This window comes from Zeugodacus cucurbitae, chromosome 4, assembly GCF_028554725.1.
Source record: "Zeugodacus cucurbitae isolate PBARC_wt_2022May chromosome 4, idZeuCucr1.2, whole genome shotgun sequence".
Lineage (NCBI taxonomy): Eukaryota > Metazoa > Arthropoda > Insecta > Diptera > Tephritidae > Zeugodacus > Zeugodacus cucurbitae.
This window is the reverse complement of record NC_071669.1, coordinates 72154282-72171951: the sequence shown is the minus strand read 5'-3', so window position 1 is coordinate 72171951 and position 17670 is coordinate 72154282. Positions and strand designations below refer to the sequence as shown.

Below are 17670 nucleotides of genomic sequence, written 5' to 3'. Positions count from 1 at the left end.
TTATTGGTTTCTTGGGAGACTGAAGATGTACTTCTAATTTCAGAAGCAGTCATCTTAACTCAAAATAAGGAAAGATGTAAGATTTGACCTTGAGGTTCCATTAATTGCTGAAGAAGCACTTACTTAATACTTACCAGAGATTTTTGAAAGTGATACCATTGACATTGACCTAGCTCCGCCGATAGCTGAAACATATACTAGAGTAATCAGAGTGTAAATAAGAAGTCATTTGTTTATGATTTTTGTTTTAAACATTTAATTTTTTATTAATTTCTTTTGTTGCTGTTGACGGGTGCGCACACGTTTTCGAAAAATGCATTATTTTCACAATTTTTTTTTGTATTCGTTTTCGATTTTGGTTTCATGTGATTTGTGTTCTTCTTTTCTATTTCAGTTTGTTGTTTTCTTTTACAGCGCATTTCAATTATAATGTATATATGATTTCTGTGTGTATTTTGGTTGAATATTTGACAGCAATTTTACAATGACTTTTCCATACATATGCATATTTATACGTTCGTAACAAGACATTATGTTTACAGTTCTTTTTTGTTTTTGTTTTTGTTAATTTTTGGTTATTGTAATTGCAGGACATTACGTACATATTTTATATATATTTATTTGATTACAATTGTAAGTTGTTGGGATTTTCCATTTGGCATTGCTTTTACATATTGACAATAAATAAATTAATTTACATTTATTGACCAATGGACTCAGTGGATTGGTGGTGGTGGCTGTGTTCATGCATGCAATATACATATAATATTTACATACAAATGAAGTCTGGGTGTTATTGTGAGTTCGATTTTTTAGTTGTTGAATTGTCGAGTGATAATTACATTTGATTAACGGTTATTTAATATTGATTTTATTTTAGCAATTTTTTGGACATTTACAAAGTGTTAGGTGTGTGTGTCTAGATTTTTATTCTTTCTTTGTGTTTGTTTTTACTATTAATTTTCACACATTTTCAGGCAGAAAAAAGGTTTGCAAAATATATTTTCAAACTTTAAGCAAAAGTTGTGGGACCCAAGTTCACTGGTAAGCAGTTTTTCTTCTAATTCACGGACGTTTAGTGTTGTTATTGTATTGTTTTTTGTTTGTTTGTGTTTTACTTTCTTTAGTTTCTGATTTTTTGTGTTTTCTCTTTGGTTCATTTGTGAATAATTGTTTGTATTTTTTTCTTCTTTCTTTAGATATACTTTTCGCTTTAGTTTTATTAACATGCGCTTATATTGCTAGTACATATGTTTTCGTGTATTTTCTTTTTTATTACAATTTTTATTTTTAACTACATAAATAGTATGCAAAAACACTGTGAGTTTAATTTAAATGTAAATTTTAACTTAACGTTAAGTATGCCGTAAGGAAAAAACATATTTTTTTGCAATTATAAGCTAGATAGAAAATAGTATTATATACTAAAAAAAATAATCTCGCAACAAATATTTCAGTTATGTATAAGCATATGTACAGTTATAACGATTTTACATTTATGTATGTATATCTAGAAAAGTATTGATTTTTCTGCTTCTTCTTCAACATTTTTGTCAATGTAAGCGGCAAGCGAACGCGCGAGGGCCGCAGCAAGAGCAAAATCCATTTTATTTGGAATTATTTTAGTGATTTTACGGTAAAATAATTTGAAAATGTAAAAAAAAAGAATATTTTGAAAATTAAAAAATTTTTTTTATTAATTCTTTTGAGAATATTTTCGAAAATTTTGAAAAGTATTTTTTGTTTATTATTTTGAGATTTTAAAAATGTATTTTCGAAAATTTTGAAAAATATTTTTGAAAATTTTGAAAAGTATTTTTTTTATTATTTTGAGAATTTGAAAAAGTATTTTCGAAAATTTTGAAAAATATTTTTGAAAATTTTTAAAAGTATTTTTTGTTTTTTACAAATTTCTATTACTTTTTTAATTTTTTCACGCTCGCTTTAAATTTTCTGGCGCTCCGTTCGCCACTTGCCGCCTATATATTTTGCTTTATTTACTATTTATTATTTCGTTTTGGTTGACTAGTGCGTTAGTTTGTGAAAATGCGTTATTTAGCGACTGCTGGACGCTTAGATTCACATTCAATTACATATATATGTATGTATGTGTGTATTTGCGGGGTGTAACGAGGACTTATCTAACCATTTTTGGTCTATATGTACATACAACAAAGAATGCACTTAAAACCGCATTTCTACTATTTGGTTGGTTGTGTGACCCGATTGTGCATTGATGCCTACAATATAATTATATAATATATTATAATATAAATTTAAATTAAATAAATAAATGTTTTTTTTTACACTTCTTAATGTTACAATTAATTTTCGTTCAAGCGTACTTGAATTTACATGTGTGTGTGTATGAGTGTGGTTATCCACACAATGATTGTGTGTGTGTGTGTGTTTATCTCTTTTATTTTCAAAATTAATTCAGTCTTTGGTATTATCACAACATTTGTTTATACGATTTGGGGTTTTATTTGCGTTCGATGCAAAAGTTATTTAAAATAATGACAAAATATAAATTAAACAAGAACAGCAACGATGAAAAAATATAGTTAAAGTAGTAACAAATAAATTAATGTGGCTAACAAAAATGCGTCAAATTGAGATTTGTGATTTTCTTTCGAAAAAATGGTATTCAGTATTACCACTTTATTCTCCAAATCTCACGCATTTATCTCGTATTTAGTTTTTGCATAAATTCTCTCACTTAACTGTCCAACGCAAACAGACTTTTTACGACACACCCAAATCGTACAACAATTGCTGTGCCACAACTTCGCTGCGCTCCTCCACCAGCTGCCCGGTCATCGTGTTGATCAGATTGAAGACAATGGCGAAGACGGTGAAGGCGCTGTAGACGCCCAACGCCAGCCACCAGATGAGATTCTCGTAGGCGCGATGTTCGAAATTCTTCAGCACCAACAGACCGATGGTGAAGCCCGCCAACGCGCCGGTCATATGTGCCACATACGAGACTGGCGGTGGATCGAGGTTGGGCCAGGTGTGTTCGATGTGCGTCGGCTTGCTCACACCCTCGGCGTCCAGATATTGTGAATACAATGCATATCCCAGATCGCATGATACTGCAAGAGAGGAGAAGAGCAAGAGAGAAGGTGTGAACATTAGTACAAATTTCACAATTGTTTATCGCAAGAAGAAAGTGTTCAAGATTACGTCAAGATTACGTAATGAAAAACCAAAAAAAAAAAAAAAAATATAATTTACTCTAGTGCATGCCGAGTGAAGACGTAATGAAATGTGTTTACTTTTTGCGCTCCCACTAGAATGAGGTCAAATCATATCACTGCTGATTAGACCACCAAATGGCAACGCAAGTGAACACCTTTCAACGCCGCCACATACACGTCGAGCGTAAACAAATCAAAATTGAAATGAAAATCAAAATCAGAAGCGAAATGGAAAAAAAACTTACCAAATATCAGCACCGACAGCAGCTGCGCCACCGCGTAGCGCATCTGCCTGTAGTTGAGCGTTATGTTGGCCAAGTGGGCGGCGAGCATTGCGTATACGCCACCGCTGGCGCCCACCAAGTACACCTCGGAGTCGACAACGCTTGTGCCTAGCGAACCGGCGAACACGCCCGCACAATAGATAATGGCGACGCGTGCCGAGCCGTGCATCACCTCGAGCGGTATGCCGTAGAAGAGCTGTATGACGACGTTGAAGCCCAGATGGAACCAGTTGGCGTGCAGGAACATGTAGGAGAGGAAACGCCACACCTGCAGACGGCGATCGGGTCGATAGATGAACACCGAATCGGAGGCGATGGGCATGTGTGGGATGAGTTCGCGTGTGGCCGCCGTGCCGGGTACAGTGGCCGAGTCATAGGCGAAAATTGCGACCTGTGAACGAGAGAGCGTAGAAAAGGGATTTATTAGAGTGATGCTTGAGCCATGGATTTACAGGTAAAAAATTGTTATGAACTATATATTTTTTGATATTATTTATGAAATTAATTCTACGGTTAAGTAAAGTGAAAAAATTCGGTATTGCAATCCTTGTTATCGCAATTTTGACTTAAAATCCCGAAGTATGTAATCCTGACTGAAATTCGGGATTTTTAAGTTACTGCTAACTTTTCCCTCGAATTATTAGTTATTCTTGCTCATTTAAGCATTTCCTCCGTCAAATAAGTTAAACTTGCAATTCGTGCGCTCAACTGAGGGCTGGCAACGCTCATTGCTGCATAGTTTGGAAATGTTGCTGCTGATTAAAATGTCAGCCAAAAGTCAGCTTATTATAACAGCATCTATGTGCTAATATATGTCGTTGGTGCAGGTGAAGTTGGTATTAATTTAGCTTTGGCCGAAAATTCACATAAATTTTCTTCACTTTGTGCATTCACGTGCAACAAATGCGGAGGAATTCAAGGAAAATGTGCAAGAAAAAATTAAAAAAAAAATCTTAACATTTTTTGTGCAATTAATAGTTGGTGAAAGAACTGTTAGGTTTCTATATAATTAATTTCGCAATTATTTTGCAGTGAAAAATTGAAAATTTATTGAAAAAATAATTTGTTTTGAAATTAAATATTTTCTACTTAGTATATGAGAAATATAGACGCATACTTTTAGGCTGCCTATAGCTGGGCACAAGACTTCAAACTGGCAAAAAGCGCCGGAATATTGCTTTGTATGCGAACTGGCAAACTCAATTGGCTGAAGACGCGGGACGCGGTGCCGTAATGAATTGAGCCAAATATAAGTGGTGTGCATGTGTTAGACATAGACCGAGGGGAAATACACGGTTGTAAAAACAGCAAACCCAATTGAGTCCAAATATTCGTTGGGACCTAACTCAAAAAAACTTTGAAAATTTTCTGTAAGGCACGTACAAACACAGAAACAAACACGCGCGCCTGCATGCATTACTTTTTATGTCACTGATTTTTACTGCTGTTCGCCGCTCCCTGTTTTGTATTTATTTGCTTTTTGTTGTTGTTGTTTTTTGTTTTTTGTTTTCCCCAATTTCTAGTTAGTCTACTCTGTCATGCATGCCGCTTTTCTTGCTAGCATTCTCGCTTCGATTTTTTGGCATATTCTGAAAGGTCCTTCCGCTGCCATTGTGCTTTTCATTGTACTCAGAGCAAAAGCAACAACAACAACAACAGCAGCAACAACTAAACACAGTCAGTCAATTGTGTAATGAAACAAAGAAGTTGCGGAAGTATAGCGAAATAAAATGAAAAATGGCAGCGCATAAATTTCGCAACAACAACAACAACAACACACTCAACAAACATGAAAACGTGCGCGCTTTTTCGCGTTTTGCGCCAACAACAAACAATGTTGCACGGACATTCGCGTGCTTGTGCGTGCGACTGCTGGCGATCGTCGCCGCCAATTCAATTCGCTTGTGAAGTCACAACTTTGTCGCTATAAAAGCGCCCGTTAAATATTTTGTAGTTTTTCTTGCTCGCGTGCTGCCATTCCTTCGGTGTGTGTGTGTGTGGCAGTGGTGTTGGTGGTAGCGCCGGGCAACCACTGTTGTTAGCGAAGGCGGCAGAGACCAAATCAGACCAGACAATGTTTAATCGATTTTGGGGCGCCATGTGACTCGTGCGCCATGTTTTTTTTCCCGCTCGCCAGCCACTTCGATTGTTGGCTGGTTAGCTGCCGCTGTTGTTGATGTTGTTGTTGTTGCCAACGTATAGCAACCAAGCAACCAACCAACCAACTATTTCGTTGTAGTGGCATAAAAGCACTACTTCCGCTCTTGTGTTGTGCCACTTAACATTGCCGCCGTTGCTGGTGTAACGGCATATTGATTTGTAGCCGCCGTGGCCAGCTAGCGTATGTGTGTGTGTGTATGTTTGCTTATAGTTTTGTGTGTATCTGTGTGTTTATCGAGCAAATATGCGCTAGTTTGTGGAAAAGCCTTTTTTTGTTAACAAAAAAGCGCGTTGAATGATTAATTTTGTAATCAATTTTTAAGCAGCGAATATTCCATTAGGCATTTTGTATAAATTTCAACTTTTCGAAGCAAATTAATAATTTTAGACTACTGTTTGCGTGGAATTTATATCGAAAAAATAATGAAAATTAAAAATGAAAAAATAATGAAAATTAGTTTTTGTTGTTCTTGTTGTTGTATGTAATGTAGCACTAATTTGCATAACATGACTCAATAATTCGTTAGAAATATTAATAAAAAAGTAAATTCTAGCAAAAAACGAAATTCATTAATTTTGCTGAAAATCGCGCAGCTTTTCCGCGAAATGCGAGCTTCTGTTTAAAAACAGCTCGCAAATATCAAATATTCCACTTAATAATTGTTAAAAATTATTATGCAAATTTTCCATGTAATTTCCCCTCAATCCCGGCACTTGCAACAATAAACAGTAATCAATTAAAGTATTTGGCGAATTTTCCAACATTTTCCAACAACACACATTTTTGTGGCAAATAGAAAAATGTGTGTGTTGTTGTTGTTGTTGTGCGTTAAACCGCGGTTATGTGTATACCTTTTTGGCCATTTTGGCTCAAAATTCAATTAAATCGATCTGAATTAGTATTTAATTACGTACAATTAATTTCAAAGAGTTCTGCGATTGCTGTTTTATGTTTCATTAAGCAAACTGGGAATAAATTGTGCGCTTTTACCGTTTAATTTGATAATAGACGCGGAAAAGTTTTCAAATTGCAAAGTCATGTATTTATTGCAAATGAGAAATGGTGAAAAAAAATCAGAAAACAACAAAAACTCAACAAATTTGTAAAATTGATTTGATTTCGCATAAAATAAATATTGGAAAATTAATTAAAAATCGAAAAAAAATCTTAAAAGAGAATTATTTAAAATTAATTTGATATTATTTAAATTAAATAATAAATTTAATTAATATCGTTAAATACTGAAATTTTTCACGAAATGAAATTTTTAATACCAAGCCCTGACCTCAAAAAAATATTAATTTGAAACTCACCTCAATGATGGAGATCGCCAGCATGAAGAATGGCCAGTGTAGGCGATGGTCGCTCTTCAAATAGCTCACTTCCGCATCCGCATTGCAAGCGTATTTCGACTTCTGTTGGTTGTGTTGTTGCTGTTGTTGCTGGTGCTGCTGTTGTTGCAGCGATTTTTGCTGTTGTTGTTGCTGTTGTGCCTTCTCCATGTAAATGTGTTCGCCGTGTCGCGTGCAGCAAGTGCTGCTCGTCGTGCTGCTGTCCGTGTCGTAGGACGACGACAACGAAGACGATGATGACGACAAGGCGGACGATTTGACTGTGGCTGGCGCTGTGTGGTGGGTTGTGGTGGGGCAGGATAATGATGACGGCGCTGCCGGCATTGGAATGTCAATGATGGTCGCTTCAATGGCGGGCAATTCGTCGTTGTCGTCGACAACAACAATTGTGCTGTGCTGTTGTTGCAGTTCGTGTTGCTCAGCTGCAGCAAGCGCTTCACACGTTTGCTGTTGCTGTTGTTGTTGTTGCTGTTGCCTTATTTGTGCTGCAAATTGCTCCATGTTTTTTTGTTGCCGCAATTGTTTTTGTTCTCGCTTTATGATCAGCTTAGCTTACTATGCTCGTTGTTGTTGTTGCTTATAGTCTTTTTGTTTTTTTTTTTTATTTTCGTTTCGCCGCAAGTGTTGAAAGCAAGCGAAAAACTGTAAATGTTTGTTTATCACAATTTTTCACGTGTTGTTGGCGCCAGCTTGAACTGGCGTGCTTCTTCTGCCTTTGCTTTGCTCCACTTTTCCACGGTTGTGTCTTCTTTGTTTATCTGCTAGACGTTAATCCGCGCGGCGCTTGCATCTTTGTGTTGTTCAATTGGTGTTGGTGCAACTGGAAGAGAACAGAAAAGAAAGGTAAAAAATCAGTTTTCCATATTTTTCGAGAGTGTGAGAATGAAAAAAAGTGTTCTAGCGATAAACAATGGCAATACACACACACACATATACAGACACACTTGTAAGTTGCCACTTCCTCCGAGGTGGCATGGAGGCCCACGCCATTTAGCGGCTATTTCGCGGTTTAAGCAGTTTCAATCAGCGCCTACTCAGTAACGCCAATCGTCAATATGGATAAACAAGCCGTTCCACGAATGTGGGGTATCTAGCACGCCAGGTTTCAACACTCAACATTTTATATGCTCAAATTTAGTTTCAAATAAATTTTGAAAATTTTTATTTTTTTTTTTTTCGAATTTAATTTCGAATTTAGTAAAAAAGATATTTTTTTCTATTAAATTTAAATAAAACATTCTTCATGCCTTAAATTTGAACATCCAACGTTGTTGTTGGCATATTTTAGCATGCAAATGCTTGCCCATTTGGCGGTTGGGACCTCAAGCAGCAGCCACAAAAAGGCAGCGGAAAATAAATGGTGCGCCAAAAGCGCTGCCAACTTGCGGCAGATCGCGTACAAGTTAACAACTGAACTGGCTTCGTACGCTTGTTATGCTGCCACTGGTGTTGTTGTTGTTGTTGTTGTAGGTGTTTTTGTATTTTGTAACACGCCAACTTTATGAAAGATGTTCAAAACAGCGCCAACTTGTGAGTGAGTTTGTAGCAAGTTTTCAGGCGTTTACGCGCATTCCTTTTCTTCCTCCATGCAAACACACAGAGAGAGAGAGAGAGAGTGAAAGGCACTTGACAGCTGTACATGTCTATAAACCCAAGTGGATTAGTGTGTGTGTTTGTATGTGACAGTTGCCATTTTACGAGATTGCTCTGCCCTACATTCCAGCGCAATTATGTGCACACACACAGGCTTTCTTATATACATATAAAGAGAGCAACGGTTTCTTGTGCCAATAGCAGCTAAAGTACGCCTAGAATTGTTGGGCGAGTCCCTTGAGCTTTACTGGCGCTACACATGTGCCTACACACAAACACATATGCATATCTATTTCAATAGCTGTTGTTGTTGCTTGTTGTACGTAATTTGAAGTTTCCAGGAATAAATTTTAGATTAACTTAATGACCAATAAATATGATAGCGCTATATGTAGTACACATGTCTGCTATGTTAAGCTATATGCCATGCTATGCTCTGTTCGTAATTAATGGTCAGGCATTGGTGGGGTCGCAATCGGCGGTGTGGGGGAGAGGTTCATGCATGTAGGTATAAGCAAGTAAGTGATTCGTAATCAAGCTATTTCCCCCTCCCACACCACAACCAAGGCTGCCTTTTTGCTCGAGGCCCTTAGGGAATAGCCGGAACATATGCCGCGGCAGGGCAATGTGTTGAATTGCTGAGATTGCGAAAGATTTCCAGCAAAAAAAAAAACAACAAAACAAACAAACCAAAATTTAAGAATAACTATTTACGCATAGTCACAAACACACACATACAAACAAATATTTCACGCGTGCGTGAGTCAATTCATCGGCCCCCGAAGAATGTGTTTGTATGTATGTATGTTTGTATTTACAGCATTGCTTGCCGCATTTAAGTGCCACACTTAACCGTAGTAAGCGGCATAATTTTCTTAATTTTCATGCTTTGTTGTTGTTTGTGCTTTATTTGATTTTATTTTTTTTTTTCAATTTTAATTTTATGTAAATATGTTTGTATGTATGTATGTACATATGGGTGCTGCGGTATTTCGCATTGCTGCGCGCTTCTTTGTTGAAACGACGCGTTTATTGGCGCTGCTACTGGCTGTTGTTGTTGTTGCTTGGCATGAAATCAAAAGCAAATAAGAAAATCATTTTGTCTGCTCACATGCATACATACAAACACATATGTGTTGTATATATGTAGATATGTATGTTTGTATATTTGTGTTTGGCAGTTTGTGTCTTTAATTTTTATATTCCTCGTTTATTCTATACTTTTTTTCTTTTAATTTTAAATGAAAAGCTTAAACGATTTTCCTTTTACTCAATTGCCGCTGTCTTATCTATGAATTATTTTCGCGAAAATTTCTTTATATTTTTTTTTTTTTTTAATTTCAGCTCATTTTCGATTTTTTATCGACTGTCGTCGCCAGACAGGAGCCGCTTTTATTGCTTTAATGTCTGCGCGGCACATACAGTCGCTGATATTTTATTTAAATTTAAGGAAGAATATTTTTAGAATGACAAAAAAGTGATAAATAAACTTGAGAAAAGCAACAAGAGGTGGGGAATATAAAACGAAAATCTCGCTTTTTATTAAAGAAAAATTATCATCGCATTAAAATTGTTTTTTTTTTTTTAATTTTGTTTGTAGAAAATTTTCTTTGAAATTTTAATTAAAGCAACTAAATTATATAATTGTATAAAATTTTTAATTAATTTCCCTACCCCTTACATTTTTCTTTAAACATTTTTTATCAGCAAATATATTTTTTATTATTTCAAATATTTTTTTTGTTGTTTTGTTGTAGTTGTATATTCAACTCCGTCAGGCGTCCATTTAAAACATGATTATTGTCATCAGCAGCCACAAAATTGTAGATGATTTACTATTTCCCCACAGTACATTAGCGCGCTGACTATGCCATTGTTGTTTTTGCAATTGCTATTGTTATTGTTGTTGTTGTTGCTGTACACTCAAGACGAGTCTAACAAATTTCAAAGTGGCTGAGTCTGTGGTTTTTTATATGTGCATACAATTGTATTTTTATTGTCGCATATTTTTTTTGTGCAGAAACCCCAGCAGCAGCAGCCAAGGTCTGTGACACACACACACACACACCGACACAAGCAAATATACAATAGATGATATTTATGCGTATTTATATGAATATATGTATGTGTGTGTGTGCCGTGTAATTTGACCAAGACAATTATTGTAATTCTCCAACAAATGATTTCTGGCGACAAGTGCTTAGTGGCACAACAACAACAACAACAACATGAGCGTCGAATAAAAGCACTTACCGCTGTGTGCGCCAACAATAATACTAAGTATAAGTAAATTATGTTAATCGCATTCGTTTCAATTACAATAAACGGGGCGGCTGCAACAACAACAACAACAACAGCAACAAAAAAGCGAAAAAATGAAATCAGCAAAAAATGAAAAATTGTGAAAAAAACGAATTGAATTTATGTAAGTTTGTGTTTTTTCCGTTTTTTTTCGGTGTGTTTATGGTGTATGGTTGCCTGGCAACGTTTTGCCTGCTTTTTCGGTGGTTTTTTCGTATCTATACATAATTACATATGTATGTTGCTATTGTTGCAGCTACTGTTGTGGCAACATCGCCGAGTCTTTTGCGCACGCGCTTCGATTTGTTATGGTCGGTTTTTCAGCTGGTGGCATATATGCTCATGTAAATTTGTATATATATATAGACAGCTTATAGTAGTGGCACCCACATAAGCATATGGAGGAGTATGCACATATGTACCTATGTGGAAGAGGCTTGAAAACTTGCCTAAATAACATGCGGATTATGTCATTTACGCGGGTATAAACATATGACTGTCATTTCAAAATGTTTGCTTGAAGTTACATACCTTACATGCCTGTAACATACTTATAAGCAGTGGCAAATAAATTTATGCGAGAAACTATTAAAAACGACTTAAAAGCATATTGAATGGCATTTTAAGTGCGGTTTATACAAAGTGAAAATTTTTGGAGAATTTGTATTTATTGATCCTTGCCTCGCACACCATAACTAAGCTATACTCATATTTGCAGAAATCACATGCCTAACAAATAATTGCGACATATTAGCACACTTGAATAATTTTGGGATTTTTTTTTAATCTTTGAAAATATTTTTCTAATTACTTCATAATAAATTGAAAATCACTCAAGCATTTGACTGCATTTTCCACATAGCCATGTTCGAAAAGCAATTTCATGTTTTCAAAAGCAATAAAGCAGCAGAAAATAATAAAATAATTAATTTCGAAACAATTAAAAGCAACAACAGCAAGAAAACGAATTAAATGCGAAATTCGAAAATTGCGAAAAAACCATCAAATGCAATGGCTTCAACATAAAAATGAGCGTATTAGCTGGAATAAAAATGCGCCAAAAATGCAGTCAGCGTGGCAAGCGCATAGAAACACATACATACAGATATGAATAAAGATATTTCTGTATATATGTGTGTGAGCGTGCGCTTTAATGCCGTGCCATGGCAGCGCTTTTGCGTGCGCGCTGCGGCTCGTTGCATCGCCAGTTAATTAATACCAAACATATATTACAACAAAAACACGCTATACTTGTTGTTGTACTGTTTTTTAGAAAATGTTTGTGTTGTTTTCGGCGTAGAAATAAAGTTATTAGAGCCAAAAATGCTTAGCAAATAACTAGAAAACACGAAAAAAAACGCAAAAAAACGGTAATTTTATTATGCATGTTTTTTGTGTTGTTTTTGCTGCTTAAATGTGGCAATGCGATGGTGCACTTAGCGCTTTACTTTACTGCTTTGCGTTTGCCACACTTGACGGCACTCACGCGCACTCGACTGCAGTGAAATTGAATTGATGCGCGAGTGCCGTGCCGAAGTGTGAATATTTTTGTTGCACATGCAGACATGTTGCATGAATTGGACGCATAGATGATTATGGAGGCGAATGAAGATATTACATAGACAGTCATTAATAAAAAATGCAAATAAAAAATATATTAAAAAAACAAATTTGGAAAAATTAAAAAAAAATCGAAAAATTTGAAAAAAAAAATCGAAAATTTTCGAATTAAAAAAAATATTTTAAGAACCGCTACTCGCCTCGCTCGCAAATCACTTGTGTGATTCCTACTCTCGTGACCTTCGCCAACAACGCCGCAACTGTATTGCCAATAATTGAGTGCAACAATTGTGTTGGCCGCAATGTTTGTTGTTGTTTCAATTGCAGCAAATTCAAATTAGCAGCACGTACTGTGCGCAAATGCTCAACTTCCTGCTAATTATGCGCGCCAGTGTAAATGTATGGTAAGTAGCATGGCTGGTTAGTTACCGCTAAGCAGTTGCACGTACAGCGACTGACCGGCGGCACAAACGCCTTTGGTTGCTTGCTGGCAACAGCGCTCCTATTGCAATCGGCCAAACGAACGGTTGACCGACCTAACAGCATGCGAAAGCAGCACAATTGCCACAAATGAGTAACGCCAAGCTGATTGCTTGCCACATACGCACGGACGCGGCTGTGAGAATTAACATTTTCATTATGTTTATTATAGCGTTATGTTTTATATGCGTTTTGTGCACATTAACACACACACACCCAAATACAGGCAGAGAGTTTTATGCAGTTTTTTTTCTCCAATCGTCAATCGGCCGCTTTTGCGTCAAGAGTCAATAAACGCATAATGGCAAGTTGCAACATTGCCGCCGCCGCCGCCGCTGCTCGTAAACACGCCAATAATCTTTTGCTGTTGTTGCTGATCATTGGTGACAGTTTTGCACGAGCAAACACCAGTTTGTCGGTCGGTATGTGGCATGCAAGCAGGAATTTGCGTGTAGGCTGCAAAAACACGCTGTTGTTGTTGTTGCTGCTGCTGTTGCATTTTTTATTGCCTACACTTGCTATAGTTTATCGAGTGTCAGCCAAGCAGGTGGGTAGGCCGCGTTTGTGTGTGTGGCAAGCAGGGCCTCGCGGCTTAATGTGCAACACTTTTGATTGCGCATCAAGACGAGCGCGCGACCTCCGTTGTCATTAGGGGCAACATTGCAAGCAAATAATGTTAGAACAACAAATAAATGACGTGAGGGAAATCGAATAAAAAAAGAAACGCTTGTGGCTGCATTTCCCTCTAGAAATTGCCTGCAACTGACTGGAGAAAATCTGTTGCAAAGGGAAAAAAGAAAAGTAGCTCAGACAATGTTGCCTTTACTTTCGAAATTGATGATATAAAAAGGTGTTGACGCATTTTCTGGTGGCAAATAGTCATAAACACCGAGAGGAGGCATGAAATATTGTTGTTGCCACAAGCAATATTGTTTCAAAGCCATCGGGACTCAATTGAAAAATATATATTCCTTCAAACACTTAACTGTAAGTGTATTAAATAATTTTTTGAACATTTCTTGTGGCTATTAATTGGCCTCGCAATTAATAATGCTTGTATAAACGCCCACACATGCCATAAATCGCATATGATTATTAAAAATATGTTACTACGTAAATCAACTCACCAATTCATATGCGTATGCCTTGTTGTTGTTTTAATCCAAATTACGTGCTTCTTTGTTGTTTTTGCAATATTTCAATTTCATTCACACGCGCTCTTATTTATGCTCGCAAATTGTGTTTATTTTGCTTTTTCATTAAGAAAAACAAAAAATTCCTTTTTCACTTTGTGTTGTTGCTGTGTTACTGCAATGCAATTGCAATTGACGTTATTGTTGTTGTTGCACTTTTTCTTGTTGTCACACACTGCACAAGTCCTTTTGACCAAGTTTTATTTGTTGGTTGGCTGTTTGTTGTTGTTGTCACCAGGCAATTACTTTAGTGCGCTTACGTGCACCACTACTTTGCTGACAACAAAAATGCGTTTTAGAGATACCAAACTGTTGTTGTTGTACACTCAATTACATTAAATATGCATGCGCTTATTGCTTGTTGTTGTTGTTGCGCTCGTTTTCGTCTAATACACAAACAACTTATTAAATTGATATCTGCAGTTGTTATTGTTGTTGTTCTTGTTGCTGTTGTGAATTTGTTCGCTTTCATTTGCTTTGGACGCTGATTTTTCTTTTCAACTGCTTGCCGTTTTGCTAAATGATTCAGTTTAGTTTATTTGCACTTTTAGTTGAAATTTTTATTTACTCACACACACAGATACACTTATATGCACATGGACAGACGAATAAACGATTTGCTATTTAATTTATGCATGCGGCTTTGTCATTGCTTTTATTTTTAATTCTGATTTGCTATTTTGCTTTCGAATCAGATTTTGTGTTTTTTATTTATTATTATTGTTGTTGTGGTTGTATTTTTTTCAAATTTTTATTTCGTAGGCGTAGTGAAAGGGAAATCGTTGAACAAATATTGTTGTGCGTTTGAGTGAATTATTTCACGAAATTTATTTTTATTTTTTCTTTAAATATTTTTATTTTTTCAATATTCCTCAATGAACACGCTGTGTTTGTTGTTTTACGAATTTTGTAAAATTTATTTATTTTATTTTTGCGTTTCGTTCGCCAATATCCGCTTGTGTGTGCTTCAGTCACTTCTTATGTGCTACTACTACACTGCACCACAAGCAATCCGTTGTCAGAGCACTCAAATAAACTCGCTCGCGTTCCGCACGCAACTGTTTGTGAATTTCACGCTGCCGGCCCTCAAATACCAAAACCAAAGTGCTTAGCGTCCAACTGCACGGTTGCCTCGATGGGTTCGTCCGCATTGGGGCGCTTGTTTATGCCGCGCGTACAACATGTTCCAACGCTCTGTAGAGCAAGCGCTCAGTTGGTGTATCTCACAGATACGCTGGCAAGCAAACAGCTGAGCGCTTCGAACATTTCATGCGGTTGGAAGTATCTTTTGCTTGCTTTGCTTTCCGCTATGTTGTTGTTGCTGCACCTTGCTTCATACTACCTTTGCAGTTGCGACGGTGCAGCTGTGTATGAGTGTGTGTGTGTGTGTGTGTGTGTGACTCAAGTGCTTGTTGTACTATATCCGTTTACATTTGCTGAGATACTTTAATGGGCACACTCCAAACGGCAGCTGTTACCGCCAGCTGTCTCTTGCTTAAGTTGCCTTCAAACTATTTGCCGAGTTGCATGCGCGCGCACACACACACACACCTATGCACATACACACATACTTATATATATGTGAACGGGAATACAGTATGAACGGAAGGAACAAACACAAACACACACACAGTACTTGCAGCGTTGCAACGCGTCCTTAAATGCCGATATGTAGGCACTGTGAAGCAACAAATATGAATCGATTTGACTGGATATTTTCAAAGTAGTAGTTGTTGCTTCGCATACCTGCTGAAATATGAAATTATAATTTCACATAAAATAATATTAACTTAAATTTAGTCTTCCACTTAAATATATATGTATGTATGTATATATTTTTTATATGTATGTATGTATGTATGTATGTATGTGTTTATTATTGACTCCTGCTAAGCGCTTGCTGAAACGCCAGCAATCCATCGGACATGTTGCATTTCATTTGGTTGCACTCAAATATTACAAGCCAACAGAAAGTATCTCACAGATACCGACGTATAAGAGTTTGCTGCCTTGCATCTACACTTCTACAAAGATATACCCACAATTGAAGAGAGTAAAAATATTTACGATCTCGTTGCTGGTGTCCCAAACTGGTAGATACTATAGCCACAGGTTGAATATGCGGTAGCGTAAAATGCTATAAGCGGTAGATACCTGTGTACCCAGATTATCCAGATATGTACTTCCATTCATGTATGTACATTGATGTGTAAGTATATACCTATAGCAATTGGTTATACTTGATCATTGGCTGAAATTCTACTCGTTAGGCAATGCATTTCTGGAAAAGTTTTTTCCCAAAGTCCAAAATGCCAAATCTTGGGGAAGCCCCGAGGAAGATCGTTGAAGGGCGAACACTCATTGCCGTCTGGTTTAACAATCTTTAATATTTTAACTATTTTGTGTAAATTTAGGATTCGTATAGAACTCAGTTCACACACGAGGTCCAATTGATTCCGAAAGAATACTCTGTGTGGTTTTCAGTGATAAATGGACTCTATTTCATATGATTTCTTAGTATAAGTTTAAGATATTTAAAATTGTATTAGAACTATATCTATGAAATACAAACAAAAATTATTATACGAGTTTACTATATCTGGGAAGTCAAAGTCTTTTGAATAGATGGAAGTAATATGATGGTTTTGAGTAAAATGATGTCATCTTTGAATTAAAATCAGTCTTAAAAACGATAATTTCTTTGGAGTTTTTTTTAAATATTTTTGTTTATTTAAGGGGGTATTCTGGTCTAGGCGCATGCATTTTAGGCAGTTTTTAAACTAAGATAAAAAAATGAAAAACGTTTTTACTACCCATTTTTTATGTGTTTTTTTTTGACATTCTAATAATACAAAAAAAAATTGCAAGAAAAAACCAAAATTCGTCGAGATACGGGCCGGTGGAGTGGGGGCTTAAAAAAACGGTGCGTCTTGGTTGACGTGATTTCAACCCTTGTAGAGATCTAAAACACAAAAAACAAGAAGATTCTTCATTAGTATGTCGTTATCGGGTTGACCATTTCCAAAAAAAAAAAATAATAACAAAATGGCGACGACTTGAAAGGAATCAGTTCAGTAGAACTAGAGATATCATGTCAACCACCTCAAAAAAGTAGTTTCGAGAAAAACGCGTTTAAAGTTTAGGAGATCGCTCGGCCGGCTCGGACGCCACGCCACAAAATCGGTTGTATCTCCGAAAATAAGTCGAATTTTGAAAAATCCTTCCAAGGTCTATACTTTCAAAATATGGAAGAAAAAAAAATCGATTTTTTCAAAATCATAGACCAGAATACCCCCTTAAATCTTGAATCACTTGTCGAGACCACGTTGTATACAAAAAAGGATACCACGAGAAATTTAAAACGAAGCCAAATCTTTATCAAATTCCAAGACAATTGTTGAATCGATTCAAAATCCTTTATGCATTTTTTGTTATATTCTTAATTTATTTTCAAATTCTTCTTATAGAATATATTTCTAATATCTGTTCCGCATAAGTTGTTATACAATATAACGACAGCCTACGCCCTTAGCCTTGCACTTAACT

General features: G+C 36.3%; 1 protein-coding gene across 1 annotated transcript; it reads right to left on the bottom strand.

Annotated features, from left to right (window-relative positions):
- Positions 1–835: 835 nt before the first annotated feature.
- On the bottom strand, positions 836–15206 carry LOC105212137 (protein rhomboid). Its single transcript, XM_011183929.3, has 4 exons — positions 14059–15206; positions 6959–7817; positions 3446–3875; positions 836–3095 (listed from the first exon to the last, which is right to left on the bottom strand). The coding sequence occupies exons 2-4, from the start codon at positions 7496–7498 to the stop codon at positions 2746–2748; spliced, it is 1320 nt and encodes a 439-aa protein (XP_011182231.1). The 5' UTR covers positions 7499–7817; positions 14059–15206; the 3' UTR covers positions 836–2745.
- Between the last annotated feature and the right edge of the window lie 2464 nt (positions 15207–17670).

Coding starts and splice junctions, on each gene's coding strand:
- LOC105212137 (XM_011183929.3), bottom strand. CDS start 7,498: ATGGAGCAATTTGCAGCACAAATAAGGCAACAGCAACAACAACAACAG. Junction 3,876..6,958: donor TGGCGATCTCCATCATTGAG/GTGAGTTTCAAA, acceptor TCTCGTTCACAG/GTCGCAATTTTCGCCTATGA. Junction 3,096..3,445: donor GCTGTCGGTGCTGATATTTG/GTAAGTTTTTTT, acceptor CCTCTCTTGCAG/TATCATGCGATCTGGGATAT.